We start from the raw sequence: 15,719 nt of genomic DNA, 5'->3' as shown, positions 1-15,719 counted from the left end.
ACAGCTTCCAACTACAACCTTCGAGGCCATAATCAAACAGCATAAACTGATATTTATGATTATTTCACACAGAAGAAAAAGACACACGTATTGAATCGCGACTGCGACGAGTAATTTAATCACTTAGTCACTTTAACAACCTCAGTTGTCACATTTTTAAAACCTGTTGCTACATTTTGGTGTGCGGCTTCACAGGCGCAAGCAGGAAGTTGAACAGGAAGTAATAGAATCTGTTACTTATGTGAGAGAAAAAACCCACAAACTTCCTGTTTTCAAGACGGTACTGATTTACAGGCAGCTGAGTCTGCTTTATCTTCTTGGCTGCATCACTTCAGTCATACTTTATGTAAACTTCGGAGTATATACTTAGAATGTTAATAAATCATATTTTTTTAATAGTACAATCCACAAAAAAAGATCTGTTTAAAAGTTTACACTCAGTACAATAAGTGTTGATATGGTTAACTACAACTACTTTAAATTTACTAAAACTGAAACAAAACTAAAAGCTATTTATAAATATTTAAAACAAAAATTCATAAAAAAATTAACCTTAATGTTAACAATAACCCCACTTCCCATCTTACCCAGCCTCAGTAGAGCCATTCCTGCCTGGATGATGCCACACAGCAGTGTGAGCACCACCGCAAACACAGGATCTCCACCGATATACGCCGAACACAGCAGCGACATGATGGCCGTCGGGCCCAGCGTGATGTCTTTAGATGTGCCAAATATACAGTAGATGAAACCACCCATGAACGCAGAATACAGGCCGTACTGGAAAACAAATAATCGGTGTGTCAAGAAAACCTCCCTCAGTCTCAGTCTGTGGAAGAACGTGAATGTTCTTACCTGCACAGGTAAACCAGCCACTTCCGCGTAGGCCAGAGCCTGAGGAACCGCCGTCAACCCCACCGTCAGACCGGCGATCAGGTCCATCTTCAGCCAGGTCAGGTTATACCCCGGGAGCCAGGTGAGTATGGGAAAACAAGAGCGCAGGGCGGCACAGCAGCGGATACCTGACACCCGCTCCATCAGAAGATCCCAGATCTGCTGACCTTCAGGTCCACCAAAACACCATCAGTTAAGGATCGTGAAAAGAGCTGTAGTGCTTCATCCAGGATGTCGAACGCCACTCAGATGGTGTGGACAAACAAGATCATGGGAAGGGTGGAGCTGACAAGCTCTTCTTGGCCGTATGCTAGTCAAAACCTTAAGATCCAAAAAGCTGCTTCTTGCTTCTCCATAAGTTTTTTGTTGTTGTTGTTGTTGAAAGTATATCTGTGGAGAATTCAACACCACTAGTTAGAAAAACTATAAACCTAAAACTACAAGACAGCATGACTGCAAGCTATAAAACACATGATCACGAGATTCAAACACTGCTGATTGTGAAATCGCTTGTTCAGATGTGAATCCGTGTGCCACACCCTGAAATACACCAAAATAATACATGATATTTTGCCTGAAGAAAATTAAGCCTGATTTTGGTATAAACAATGCATTACCATTGGGACATTATTTTAATAAACCATGCATCCAGTGATGATTGTCATTACATTCTCATTAAGTTAATACAGTAGTAAGAAACATTCTGTTCAAAAACTTTTTTTAAATTTAAATTAGCATGAATTTAAACAGCAGCACAAAAATATCTAATGTCACGTATAAATATATTAAAATTAAAACAATATTTTATTTATTTATTTATTTATGCATTACAGAAATGAGAAATGCTAAAAAAAAAACGTGTATTGATCTTAAAAACACCCTTAAAAATTACTAAAATGACTAATTCTAGTATAAATTCATTAAACTTATAAATAATAAATCAACATATTTGTTTTATTTTATTTTTTACAATACAGTAACAAGATACAGTGTAAAATGCAAAGAAAAAAACACCCTTAAAATGACTAACCTCATGTATAAATATTTTCCAATAAAAACACTACATTTTATTTGTTTGTTTATTATTATTATTATTATTATTTTGTATTACAATAACGAGATACAAAACGCAAAATGTCTAAAATACCCTTATATCTGATTAGGTCAAAGTTTTGAAAGGGTCTCATGACCTGAGTACACAGTGCAATGTAAATCTAATAATCTAATCTAAATAATAATAATAATAATATCTGTTAGATAACCGTATTTACAAACCAAACTGAGAGTTGAGATCAATGATAATAGGCACAATGTGAATTCAAGTTAAAGATCAAACCTCAGAGAAGCCTTTGAGCCTCGTGTTTCATCGGAGTTCAAACATTCCGCTGCAGTATTCTCAATATTTACACCAAACATAAAGATACAATGAAACATTTGAGCAATCAGTGCGACTCTGACGTGTAGCGCGGTTTGAACAGCAGCAGCCTTTTTGTGGCGTCAGCAGCGACGCGCGACGCGATTGGCTGAGGCTTCGCGTCAGCTGATCGCGGTCATGTGATGGATTCACATGGCGGAAGTTTGTCTCGCTGAGTGTAAACAAAGTAAAGACTTTTGCATTTGCCTTAGTAACATTTTTGGTGGCAAATGACACTAAAATGTCGTTTCTGTTCGCGTGGACTTTGTTGGGTCTTCTGGTTTGTTGTGATGTAGGAGAGTGCAGAAGAAGAAATGTGCTTCTCATTATTGGTGTGTAGTAAAACAATCATGTGTTTTTATAAATACTGATTTGACAGAATAACTCATTTATACTGTTATGTCTGTGTTGTTGTTATGTTGTATTTAGGCTGTTTTGATGTTTGTGTTATGTTTTGATGTTTCTATTGTTATTATATTGTATTTAGGTTGTTTTGATGTTTGTGTTATGTTGTATTAGGTTGTTTTGATGTTTCTATTGTTATTATGTTGTATTTAGGTTGTTTTGATGCTTGTATTGTTATTATGTTGTATTTAGGTTGTTTTGATGCTTGTATTGTTGTTATGTTGTATTTAGGTTGTTTTATGCTTGTATTATGTTGTTTTGAAGTTTGTGTTATGTTGTATTTATGTTGTTTTGATGTTTGTATTATATTGTATTTACATTGTATTAATGTTGTGTCTATGGTCTGTTGTACAACACAGCTGATGATGGTGGGTTCGAAACAGATGTCTACAACAACTCTGTGGTCCAGACCCCTCATCTCCGGGCTCTTTCTGAGCGCAGTGTGATCTTCAAGAACGCCTTCACCTCCGTCAGCAGCTGCTCACCAAGTCGTTCCACCATCCTGACTGGACTACCACAGGCAACCAAAAGGTAAAACTCTCTATTTTAGCCCTGACCATTGGATATACTTCCCTTGAGCTTTTTTCTGATCAACAGCACCAGAATGGGATGTACGGCCTCCATCAAGGAGTTCATCACTTTAACTCATTTGATGGAGTGCGCAGTCTTCCTCTTCTCCTGAAACAAGCCAACATTCACACAGGTATGATGAAGACCTATTAAACTCTGAATATAAAAATGCTCAAAATATAAATTTTCATGTTAATGCACTTGTTTCTGTGTTTGAGGTCAAATAACAGAAAAACTCTCTACTGAATGACAGGTTTGTGCCAGTGTAGAGCTGTATGATTATTATTTGTATCACAAATTATTCGTACAACTCTGAAAAAAAGAACATCTTTCACATTTGTTTCTGTGTTTAAGGCCAGATGATACGACAACTGTTTTTCTGGAGAGTGACTGATTTGTACCAATATATTGTTTCTGTATGGAGATTTGTACGAAGAAAAGGCAGTTATTCATACAACTCTGAAACAGAAATCTCACTCATGCACCTTTTGTGGCTCATTTATGTATTTTAGGTCAGATGATAGAAGAACATTCTTTTACAAATTTGTATCAGTATAACATTTGTACCAATATATTGTTTCTGTATGGAGATTTGTACGAAGAAAAGGCAGTTATTCATACAACTCTGAAACAGAAATCTCACTCATGCACCTTTTGTGGCTCATTTATGTATTTTAGGTCAGATGATAGAAGAAATCAAATTTTACAAATTTGTATCAGTATAACACATTTTTCGCAACATTTTTTTTTTGTACGTTAATGAAGAAAGGCTCAGTACTGCACTTTTTGTGCTTGTTTCTATTTTTAGATCAGATGATCTATCTATCAGATGTATCTTTCTACAGAACAACAGCTTGTTACCAACATAATGTGTGTGTGTGTATATATACAATTTATTTTTTCTACGAATATCAAGTTTTTCGTAGAAATTTTGGAAAGTAGCATCTAACTATTATGACTTTTGGGCTTGTTTCTGTTTTGAGTCCTGATAATAATATGACAGATTGGTACCAACGAAGCATATCTGTACGACATATCAATTTCTAAAGTTTTGTACAAATTTCAAACACCTTTTAACACGTTTTTGTGCTTAATGGATGCAGAAACCCAGTATAGAGAGAAAACTAACTTATAATTTGTTACTAAACACTCAAAACACAAGTGAGTCCTGGAAAATGTTGGAATTTGACAGATTTCATGATTGTTTTTCTTTGGAAAGGTATAATTGGGAAAAAACATGTTGGTCCGGGCCCTGTATACCCGTTCGATTTTGCCTACACGGAAGAGACCAATTCTGTTCTGCAGGTGGGTCAGAATATCACCAAGATCAAGCTCCTTGTCCGGAAATTCTTCCAAAGCCAGAAAGCGGAGAGGAGTGAGACGGAAGAGGAACGGCCGTTCTTTCTCTATGTGGCGATCCATGATCCTCACCGTTGTGGCCATTCCCAGCCTCAGTATGGAGTGTTCTGTGAAAAGTTTGGGAATGGAGAGAGCGGAATGGGGAGAATTCCGGATTGGGAGCCGAAGTATTACTCTCCAGACCAGGTCAAGGTGAGCCTTACTAATAAGGAAAAATTTGAAAAGTCATTAGTTTAAGTTCCTAACCATCAGTATCTTCATATCTGACTAGGTACCATACTTTATTCCAGACACACCTGCAGGGAGGGTGGATATTGCAGCCCAATACACGACGGTCAGCCGGCTGGACCAAGGTTATATATTTTACACCATTCACAGTAATATTTACAAATTTGCATGCATAGATCTTCACAAATTTTCTGTTTGATTTCAAAGGTATCGGCCTGGTTCTTCAAGAACTACGGGATGCGGGGATTTGAAAATGACACTCTGGTGATCTACAGCTCGGATAACGGAATTCCGTTTCCCAACGGTCGCACTAACCTGTACGGCTCAGGTGTGAAGGAACCCATGCTGGTCTCCTCACCTGAACACCGGCAGCGTTGGGGAAAGGTTAGCCAGGCTTACGTCAGTCTGCTGGGTAAGAGCCAATCAACAGCTTGATTACTTGACATCAGGAATGTGTAAATAAACAAATGTGCACAGCACAAAGTCTCTCATGGGCTTGAGTTGTACTGTAACTGCTTTTAACCACTAGATAGAGCTGTACACCTATGTTTAAGGAAACACTGCACCCTCATGCACAGAAATACTGTTACTGAACGGTAGATTTGTTTAAGAATACATCTGTATAATAATTATTTGTATCGGAATTTATTCGTACTACAATTTTTTTTACAAATAGCCAGTTATTTGTATCACTCTGAAACACAAAATTTCACTCCTGCTGCTTTTGAAGCTCATTTATGTATTTTAGACTAAATGAGTCAACAACTCTCTCCTAAGCTACAAATTTAGGTCAATAAAAAAACAACAATAATAATGTACAATAATTTATTTTTCCATATTATTGCGGCACCTTTTTGTGCTTGCTTCTGTTTTTGAGTTTAGATAGTATACTATAACTATCTTTCTACCCAATGACAGATTGTTTTCAACGTAGTGTGTGTGTACGACAATTTCCTTTTCTATTAATAGCGGTTTTTCATACAGATTTGGGGAAATAGCTCTCACTATTACAACTTTTTGCTCTTGTTTTTGTCTTTTGAGTCCAGATAATCGTACAGTTATCTTTCTACTGAATGACATTGTTTCCAACGTAATTTATGCGAACGACTGATTATTTTTCTACAAATAGCAAGTTTATGTACAAATTTAGAAAAATTGCATCTCACTATTATACCTTTTTGCACTCGTTTTTAAGTCTAGATAATAGTACAGATATAATTCTACCGTACAACAAATTGTTACCAATGCAGCATATGCGTATGACAATTTTTTTCTGTTTGTACGAAACGCAAGATGTTCGTACTACATAAAAAAATGGCGTCCCTTATTATTGCACATTTTTGCACTTGATTCTGTTTAAGATAATTTCTTTCTGTTTACCGACAGATTATTACCAATGTAACAACATTTTCTTTCTATTTGTACGAATCACAAGTTGTTCATACAATATTAAAAATTGCGTCCCTCACTATTGCACCATTTCACACTTGATTCTATGTTTAAGGTCATATCTTTATATTCACACACAGATTATTGCCAGTGTAATGACATTTTCTATTTTTACCACTTGTGAGTTAATTGTATGACACTGTAAAACAGCATCTCTCACTTTTTTCCCAGACATCACTCCCACCATACTGGACTGGTTTTCTTTGCCGTATCCGTCGTACAGTCTCTCAGGGGGCCGTTCGATTGAGTTGACGGGTCGGTCTCTTCTCCCGGCCCTAATCTCAGAACCGTCCTGGGTCACCGTCTACGCCAGCCAGAGTCTCCATGAGGTCACTATGTTTTACCCAATGCGCACCATCCACCAGGGCCGCTACCGGCTCCTACACAACATGCACTACCGCATGCCCTTCCCTATAGACCAGGACTTCTATGTGTCCCCTACCTTCCAGGATCTGTTAAACCGGACTCAGTCAGGCCAGCCCACAGGCTGGTTCAAGACTCTAAAAGAGTATTACTACCGGGAGAGGTGGGAGCTGTTTGACATCCAGTCGGATCCGACGGAGAGGTGACCCGGCCTACGCCCCGGTTTTGGAGAGCCTGAAGGATCAGCTGCTGAAGTGGCAGTGGCAAACGGAGGATCCGTGGGTGTGCGAGCCGGATGCGGTCCTCGAGACCAAGCCTGAACCGCAGTGCAGACTACTGTACAATGGACTATGAGTGCCTAAAACTTAAGAGGAAACTGTATAAACTTTAATCTTTTCATGCTTCAGGTTCACTGTTTAAATGGTTTAATATGAGAACTGTAAGATTGTATTTGTAGTTTTTATATTGAAAAGGTTAATAAACATTTTAACAACTAAAAGTTAACATTACCGCATCTTTTTTTAAATCTCTTTTCTTTATATTATCTCTTCTTTATTTGAAAATATTTGATATTTGATTTGGCACTGGTGTGTTTTCATTACCATAGATTCCATATACATGTCCTCTGCTTTACTAGTTTCATTTGTCATAGATATTTATTTACTTAATCATTAATCAGTAATTTTAATACACTTTTATATACTTCATCTCAGATACCTGTTATTCTCAGGAACAACATTTAAAAATTTCATTTTTGTATTTAATTATTTTTATTATTAATAATGTCATGTCATCATATAATAAGAATATTTTAATGATAATAATAATAATAGTTATTATTATTATACACATATTGGCTTCTTGTCATCAGATATCTAGGGAACAACATTTCAAAATTATTTTTTTGTATTTTTGTATTAATAATAATAATCATAACAATATAATACAACATTGTTATCCTAGCATTTTTAATCATATTTAATAATAATAATTATATACATTACTATTTGGCTTCTTAAATGTCAACTCAGATACCTAAGGAACTAGATTTCAAAATAATATTTTTGCTTTTTATTGTTTTTCTTTATTAGCTCACAAGTTTGTTAAAGCTGTCTGAAATACTATATTGAAAGTGCTCTCTCACTTAAACTATTTAGAAATCTGTCAACGTGGTTAATCCGCGTCATGTGTACCCAAAGGTGTAATTATAGAGAAGTCAACAAGTCAATATTTTAAATCACTTATTAATGAGACTACATTTTCAGGTACTACGCACTTAGATTTCATTTTCTTCTATTCTATAGCAATTATTTAAAAAATATTGGATACTGTTATTCTCTGGTTCATGCGTATGTGCGTCTTTACGCACGGGATTTTCTCTTTTCTAATTTGCGCTGTGACGCCAGAAAGACGTTTATTGATCAATATAGACAGGTTCGGTGACAGAGAAACAATATTAACCCATCACAAATCACATCTACCTGACGTTAAAGGCTCCCCAGCCGTCTCCAAACGGGCAAAGATGCGCAAATCAATCCTATTGGCCGGAAATATGAATCATCTTAAGTGGGGAATGACGAACGAGATCACGACTCCGAGGGGTCTATATAAACTCCAGATGTGGAGAACATCAATCCAAAAGCTACGAGGCATCACAGATCACAACACACGCGTTTAGGTGAAGTGCGCAATGGAGAGGTCCGTCAGATCCGTGCTGGTGTTCGTGGCTGTTTCCATCCTCATCTCGAGCCATCCTACAGACGCCTGGTACAAGCAGTCCACCGGGCCGAGCTACTATTCCGTCGGGAGAGCCTCGGGTTTGCTGTCCGGGATCCGGAGGTCGCCGTATATGCGCCGATCTGAGACAGAATCAGAGCAGGACAGCAGCGAGACCCCCGGCGTCTCCAACAGCGTGATGCCCGACTTCAGCAGCAGACAAACTCCAGTCCTTAAAAACATGGTAAATTCTATTTTATTTGATGAAAAAATCACAACAGTTATGTTTTTCTTATGCAAATGATAACTGCTGCGCGCATACCATTACAACACTGCAAAACATGTGCTTTGGCCCACGCTCCTCATGGCACTGAACGCAAACAGATGTATGAGGAGATTGGAGGAAAAACAACTTTACGCAACAGCCAGAAAATGCATTACGTTCTCAAGCAACAAAAAGTGTATTATGTACACCATTTAGGTGGGTAGTGTCTCTACACACTCTGTAAAAACTTATTTTATTGGACTAGCATGAGCAAAACAAATTATTTTTGACTCCCATAATTGCATTAAAACGGACAAATCTTCAGATACGAAGCACTAACACACATATATATATATATATATATATATATATATATAAATAAGAAAAATTTCAATTCAAGCACAGAAAAAGCTCATTAAATTGAAGAATTTTACATTAAAACTGTATTTGAGTCAGATTAAATGTAGACAATATGATCTTTTTTATTTCTGATTTTGTGTTTTCTTTATTTAAAAAACAAACAAACAAAAAAAAAACATTTATGAACGACGTAAACGTCAATTCAGGCATCAATCAGAATCATAACTTCCATTAACTTTTACCGTGCCGTTTCCCCCCTCAGGCCATCTGCGTGAAGGACGTTTCTCCAAACCTACAGAGCTGCGAGCTGGTTGAGGACGGTTCGAGCACATTTCGGTGCAAAGCAGACGTGTTTCTCTCGCTCGATTCGCTGGACTGCTTCTCCTCCTGAGCGGCACCCGTCTCTCTCCCTCCCGACCCGAACATCTCTTCCATTTCAGGAGTATTTACAGCCAAGGCAGGGAGGCGCGCTGTTGACATTGAATGTTTACTTGATTTACACCAGGGATGTTCAGCGCTGCTCCTGAAGATATGCTTTCCTGCAAAGTTTAGTTCTGTATCAATAATAATCATTTTCATTCTGATTGATATTGTAAATCCACCCAACTGATTGAGGTCTGTGAATGTGCGAGACTTTCCATTCATTAGTCGCTATAGGTAAATACCAAGAACGGCCCGGGAAGAATAAAAAAAAAGTGCAGTAAACGGTAAAAACGGTATGCGATACAAACCCATATGTTTATAATTACGATACTGCATTAAAATAATATGATAAGATATGCAAGTTTGCAATATCAAGCAGCATAACTGTTGTACCTCTCAAAAATAACCTGAAATTGCCGCGGCCACTCTTACGTAGGTTATAAATAAGTTTGAAACGGTTTTGGATACACAAAAACTCAAGTGAAATTGGGCATCAATAGGCCTACATTAAAATGTACAGTAAAGAGATTGATATTAGTTTAGTGTATTGGAAATGCTATAAGTGAAGTCAAACTGAATTCAAGTCACTTCCAGTGTGAACACACTTAGTTTCAGCTATATTTTGCAGGAAAACAGATCTCGGAGAGCTGTTTTGAGCAACCCTGGATCACACAATGTGAAGTTAGCGGCTTTAAATATATAAATGGAAAAATACAATATCCACAGAAACAAAATGGTGGTATTTTCTGTTCAATCTGTTCTCCTCTGCGTCCAACCAGTCTCCTGTACCTAGACTTTCAGATGTATTAAATATTCATAAAAATATTTCACTGTTATGAGCAAAAACTTTCAAAGATGTTTTCTTTCTTTTATTAAACTTGAAAGATATACCATTCATTCTGTGTACGCTTGTGTTGTGGATTTGCGCTGACGTGATTTGTTTTATACCGTTCATTGTGTGAGAAATCAGCACAAAAAATATCAAACACATTAATGTTAGTTTTTAATGATGTTTCTATTCACAGTGGCTTTTTTGCATTCACAAAAGTGTAACTGGAATTTAACTTGAATGCTTTTAAAAAGTGGCGTAATATACAGCATTTAAATAGCAAAAATACATTTTATATCAACCAAATCTCAATGAATAAACGGATAAAGCAACATTATTTCAAATGTATTTACAAAAAGAAAAATTGCTACAGGTATGATTATGCTTCATATAGACTTCATAGTGTGTAATATGTGAGTTTGGCTCACCTTGGTACAACAAATCCTTTTCAGATTGAATCACCAAAACTCAACAACTATAAAAGTGCTGGATCACAAATAAGTCAAAAGCAAAACATGATTCATAATGCAAAAAAAAACTCAAAAACAACACACTGGACTCTTTCTGAACTGACAGGGTGTTCAATCTCTGAACGGACCATGTTGAGCAAAGATGCACACAAGGGGAAAATAATTTATAAGTGATGATTAACCATGGTAATGCACATACAGGAAGTAGGGGATGTCAGGTGGAAAATTATGGGATGCTCGGACGAGCAACTCGACCACCGCCAAGAGAGCATGATTTACTCTTTAAATCCATTTTATATACTTTCACAGTGTAAAATATGCATATGCAAAAATATGCAAGATTATTGCATTTTATTAGATATTTTGTCATTTTGTTAGTTTGTGTTTAAGTAAGAAGAATATAAACCGGCATTTATTTGGTTATTGCGTCATGAAAAGTGTGTAGTCACTCCATTCTGATTAATATCAGAGCATCATATATAATAAATACCATCAGCATTGTGAACGACTCCTCCGCGAGTCTTTATTGAGTTTTTAAAGGAGGAATGGTTCTCAGAGCAGAGACACGGCCTCCAGGTTTTCCTTGATGATGGTGTCCATAACGACCTGGAAAACTACCTGTACATTGGAGGTGTCGGTCGCTGTGGTGAAGTGGTGGTAGATGAGTTTGCTGGGTGTCGTGTTGAGAGACACAAACATTGCGGCGATGAACCGGGCGGCAGCATCCACGTCACAGTCAGCTCCTGTGAACAAAATCACAGGGAGATGTTTGTGAAAAAAAGTGTCTTGTGCTCACCAAATGCATTTATTTGATCAAAAATATAGTGAAAACATGTAAATATTATTACAATTTAAATGAATGGTTTTCTATTTGAATATATTGTAACATGTAATTTATTCCTGTGATGCAAAGCTGAATTTTCAGCATTATTTCTCCAGTCTTTAGTGTTACATGATCCTTCAGAAATCATTCTAATATGCTGATTTGCTGCTCCAGAAACATTTATTATTATTATCAATGTTGAAAACAGTTTTTGCTGCTTAATATTTTCTGAAAACTGATACATTTTTACTCAGTTCAAAAGTTCAACAGCATTTATTTGAAGTAGAAATATTTTGTAACATTATAAATGCCCTTACTGTCACTTTTAATCAATTTAATGTGTTCATGCTGAATAAAAGTAATAATTTATATTTATTATATATTAATAATATTACCATTTGGATATATAAAATATTTATGTAAAAATATGCATGTATTAAAAATACAATTGTTATAATTAAAAAAATAATAATTATAGGTTGTACTATCTTGCAGATAGTATGCATTACAATTAATGCATTATATATATATATATATACTTCAGAGAAGGTGAAATATAAATATTTTCCTTTGCATGGGTGCAAAAGTAATTTCTCCAAGGAATATATAAGCTATAAATCAGTTTCAAAACATATATCAACATGAATCCAGTTCAATAACAACTGGTTTGAAAAACAAAACAGGAGACTGCCACAAAAACATATGAATTTATCAATGATGAATTATGCATTAAAAGGAAACCCTGTATCAGAGAGAAGAAAGGCGAAGTGAAAGTAATTGACGTTTTCTCCATAAAAAAAAAAGCTAACCAAAAAAATGAAGTGAGAGTCTATGAATATCTGACGAGATCTGCTTCAAACTGCAAGATTGATGAATGGGATTAATCTCTAAATCTTCAATTTACATTTGCATGATGCATGTACAGTACTTCTGGGTCTATCTGAATTAACAGGTGAAATGTAGTTGTGAAAAGGTTTTATTGTAATCTTCTATGAAGTGGGATTAACTTTGTCATATACAAGTGTCAGGGAGGCAGCGGGAGGAGGGGAGAGCGAAGACAATGTCATGCAAGAAATTTCCAGCCTCATCCATCTTGACCTTTTCTCCCTGAGGCAAAAACTACAGGATCCATTCCAGCCGATTAAACGGCCAAACTACAAACCCAAGCCGACATGGTGGATTCAGTCTTAATGGAAGGAAAGTGCTACAGGACGAAAGGACGAAAGAAAAGGCAAAAGGATGAAAGAAAGAAAGAAGCAAAGAAAGTAAGCAAACAAATGAAAGTGAACAAACATAAGAATACAAACAACTAAAATAAAGAAATAGCATATAAATGAATAAAACAAACAAGAGAGAAGACAAAAGGGAATGAAAAAAGCAAATGAACAAACAAATGAAAGAACAAAATCAAGGAAAATGGACAAATAAATGACAAAGATACAAACAAACAAAAAAAGAAAGAACTAACAGAAGGAAAATAAAGTAACTAGAAGAAAAACAAACAATTAAAAAATAATGAACGAACAAGAAAGAATAAACTGGAAAAAAGAAAATGAACAAACAAAATAGAAAAGAAAAATTAAAGGACTGAATGAACGAAAGAACAAATAAAAAAGAGAAAGAATAAACAAATGAATAAAAAAAACAAGAACACAAAAAACAAAACAAATGAATGAAAAAGAAAGAACAAACAAACAAATAAAAAAGAACAAAAATAAATAAATGATTAAAAGAAAAACACATAACTGAAAAAGAATAAACAAATGAACTGGGAACAAAAAGAGAATGAAACAAACAAAAGAACACAGAGAGAGAATGAACAACAAAAGAGAATGAACAAAAACAAATTACCAAAAGAGAAAGAATTAATAAACAAGAACAAACAAAAGAGTGAACTAAGAAAAGAAAGAGACAACTTAAATAGAATGAACAAACAAACAATGAAAGAATAAACTGGGAAAATAAGATGAACTAACGAAGGACAATGAACAAAAGAGAAGAAATGAATGAGCAAAACAAGAACAAAGGAATGAACGAACGAAACAAACAAATGAAATCAAGAACAAACAATTGAATGAAAGAAAAAAGGAAAAGAACAAATAAAAGTAGATGAATGAACCACACAAATGCTGAAAATGAATGGAAGTCAAACGAATGAAAGAACAAAAAGAAAGAAGCAAACAAAAGAAAGTGAACTATCAAATGAATGAAACAAACTAAATCAGAGAACAAACCAATAAAAGAAAGAATGCATTTGGGAGCAGTAGAAGATAGAAATGCTTGCCAATCCTGAGCTTTAATAAAGGACATGAACGAACAAATATAACTTTGCGAGCAGCTGAAGTAAATAATAAATAACTTTCTTTCAGAGAAAGTAAACATGATTCATGTGTAATCATAGATCCGTCTCTCACCTCTGAACTGGGGAAGGTAATGCCGCAGATGATGCCCGGAGTGGAGAATCTTCTCTTGGAAAAGATCAATCTTGTTCATGAATAATATCTGCAAAACAAGAAGAGAGACTTACACGCCACGCTGGATTGAGACGGGCAAAACCCATCAATCAGTTGCTCTGTAAAATCAGTCATTTAGGACTAGAATTGATTAGTCAATTACAAAAGCTATAGAAAGCCTCCAAGAAGTAAGTTGTGTGTGTGGTTACAATGACCAACTTGACAAAAAGAGATTATAAAAGGAATAGTTTGACCAAACATTTTAATTTACTGAAGATGTAGATGAGTTTGTTTCTATATCAGAATAGAATTGGAAAAATTTAGCATTGCATCACTTGTTCACCAATGGATGCTCTGCAGTGAATGGATGCCGTCAGAATGAGCGTCCAAACAGCTGATAAAACATCACAATAATCCACAAGTAATCCACACCACTCCAGTCCATCAGTTAATGTCTTGTGAAGTGAAAAGCTGCATGTTTGCTGTTTGGACTCTCATTCTGATGGCACCCATTCACTGTAGAGGATCAATTGGTGAGCAAGTGATGTGATGCTAAATTTGTCCAAATCTGATGAAGAAACAAACTCAGCTACATCTTGGATTGCTTGAGGGTGAATACATTTTCAGCAAATGTTCATTTATGGATGAACTCTTCCTTTTATACCTCAGTGTCCACAAAAGATGACAGAAAGAGAGAAAAAAAAAAACGGCGAGTTCGGCTCAGAATAATGGCTTAATTAACAACTTAGTCCAGTGATGATTTTGCCCAGCGTTTCAAAACAACACAGTATGACTAACGTGGCTATAAAATGCATCTTAACAACGGCAATTAGCACACCTCATTACACGGAAAGAGGTTTACGGAGGGCGTACGATAAATAGACAACAAGCGGACCACCGTCACCCACGGGGACAACCTAAATTATGCCTGCTAGCTTAATTACCAAACGACATGGGCAATTATAACACAGTCTGGGCTAACTGACGACGTGGGCTGTAATTACGAGGGAAGATGGTAAGTCTGGAGGCGAGGTTACCAAAGCAAGCTACGGTAATCGGTGAAATCATTGAAGAAGTTCAGACGAATGAAACCACAAAGAGTGCTAAACGAGCGACAGACTCTTTCATCAGGTGATCGCAAAACTGATCGAGTCGTAAAATGAAAAAGGTCCAGAACTTGAGAAGAACTCACTGACACTGGTCAAACCGGTGACGTAAAGTTACCGTCAATGTAAAAAGACTTTGGTAACATATCGTATTTTAGAGTGAAACTAGTGACAACAAGCCTGTATATATATATATATATATATATGTGTGTGTGTGTGTGTATACATACATACAGTATACACACACACACATATTAAGTACATTTTAATTGTACAAATTTAAAATGTTATATATATATATATACATAAGCATATCTAGCCTACTGTATGCATTCTATATACAGTGTGTATTATATTCTCTGCATAAATCAGAGAATTCAGTATATTAATATAAAAAATGACACTTTACCTTTCTGTTTTCACTCTAGTAAAACAGAATCAGAAAATCAGAGTAAGACACATTCAGAGAGAGCGAGAGAGACAGAGAGTGAGACACACACACACACACACACACACACACACACAGGGGCGTAACCATCATTTCAGAAGTGAGGGGGACAGAAACGTTATATATATATATATTAAAAAAAAT

At 35.9% G+C, this 15,719-nt stretch overlaps 4 protein-coding genes and 1 long non-coding RNA gene across 6 annotated transcripts in view; 3 read left to right on the top strand and 2 right to left on the bottom strand.

Moving 5' to 3' along the window:
• Positions 1-2,366, bottom strand: part of LOC107704413 (sodium-independent sulfate anion transporter-like) — a 22,134-nt gene extending 19,768 nt beyond the window's left edge. Inside the window, exons 1-3 of the mRNA XM_016507334.1 lie at positions 2,231-2,366; positions 856-1,284; positions 588-780 (exon numbers count right to left, since the gene is read on the bottom strand). Coding sequence (XP_016362820.1) covers positions 588-780; positions 856-1,038 — 376 coding nt within the window. The 5' untranslated portion in view covers positions 1,039-1,284; positions 2,231-2,366. The remainder of the gene's footprint in view (positions 1-587; positions 781-855; positions 1,285-2,230) is intronic.
• The window catches only part of LOC107704420 (uncharacterized), a 23,706-nt gene extending 12,946 nt beyond the window's left edge, over positions 1-10,760 (top strand). Inside the window, exons 2-3 of the long non-coding RNA XR_001635959.1 lie at positions 9,489-9,495; positions 10,694-10,760. This is a non-coding gene — a long non-coding RNA (uncharacterized LOC107704420). The remainder of the gene's footprint in view (positions 1-9,488; positions 9,496-10,693) is intronic.
• Positions 2,480-7,099, top strand: LOC107704414 (N-sulphoglucosamine sulphohydrolase-like). The gene is given in 9 exon segments (XM_016507335.1): positions 2,480-2,640; positions 3,073-3,233; positions 3,311-3,416; positions 4,503-4,834; positions 4,914-4,995; positions 5,078-5,118; positions 5,120-5,282; positions 6,491-6,884; positions 6,886-7,099. Coding segments are annotated over 9 exon segments (1,521 nt in total). The 5' UTR covers positions 2,480-2,549; the 3' UTR covers positions 7,037-7,099.
• On the top strand, positions 8,326-9,494 carry npb (neuropeptide B). Its single transcript, XM_016507339.1, has 2 exons — positions 8,326-8,642; positions 9,286-9,494. The coding sequence occupies exons 1-2, from the start codon at positions 8,373-8,375 to the stop codon at positions 9,412-9,414; spliced, it is 399 nt and encodes a 132-aa protein (XP_016362825.1). The 5' UTR covers positions 8,326-8,372; the 3' UTR covers positions 9,415-9,494.
• Positions 10,359-15,719, bottom strand: part of LOC107704417 (guanine nucleotide-binding protein G(o) subunit alpha-like) — a 33,960-nt gene continuing 28,599 nt past the window's right edge. For both annotated transcript variants that reach the window (XM_016507336.1, XM_016507337.1), the window contains exons 8-9: positions 13,983-14,070; positions 10,359-11,488 (exon numbers count right to left, since the gene is read on the bottom strand). In XM_016507336.1, coding sequence (XP_016362822.1) covers positions 11,298-11,488; positions 13,983-14,070 — 279 coding nt within the window. In that variant the 3' untranslated portion in view covers positions 10,359-11,297. The remainder of the gene's footprint in view (positions 11,489-13,982; positions 14,071-15,719) is intronic.

Source organism: Sinocyclocheilus anshuiensis, unplaced genomic scaffold (assembly GCF_001515605.1).
Source record: "Sinocyclocheilus anshuiensis isolate Anshui unplaced genomic scaffold, SAMN03320099.WGS_v1.1 scaffold1546, whole genome shotgun sequence".
NCBI classification, from domain to species: domain Eukaryota; kingdom Metazoa; phylum Chordata; class Actinopteri; order Cypriniformes; family Cyprinidae; genus Sinocyclocheilus; species Sinocyclocheilus anshuiensis.
This window is presented reverse-complemented; position numbering and strand designations above follow the sequence as displayed.

What these genes read in the sequence shown, in the direction of transcription:
- npb (XM_016507339.1), top strand. Translation starts at nt 8,373, where the DNA reads ATGGAGAGGTCCGTCAGATCCGTGCTGGTGTTCGTGGCTGTTTCCATC. An exon ending in CTCCAGTCCTTAAAAACATG is followed by an intron (nt 8,643 to 9,285) that starts GTAAATTCTATT and finishes TTCCCCCCTCAG; the next exon opens with GCCATCTGCGTGAAGGACGT.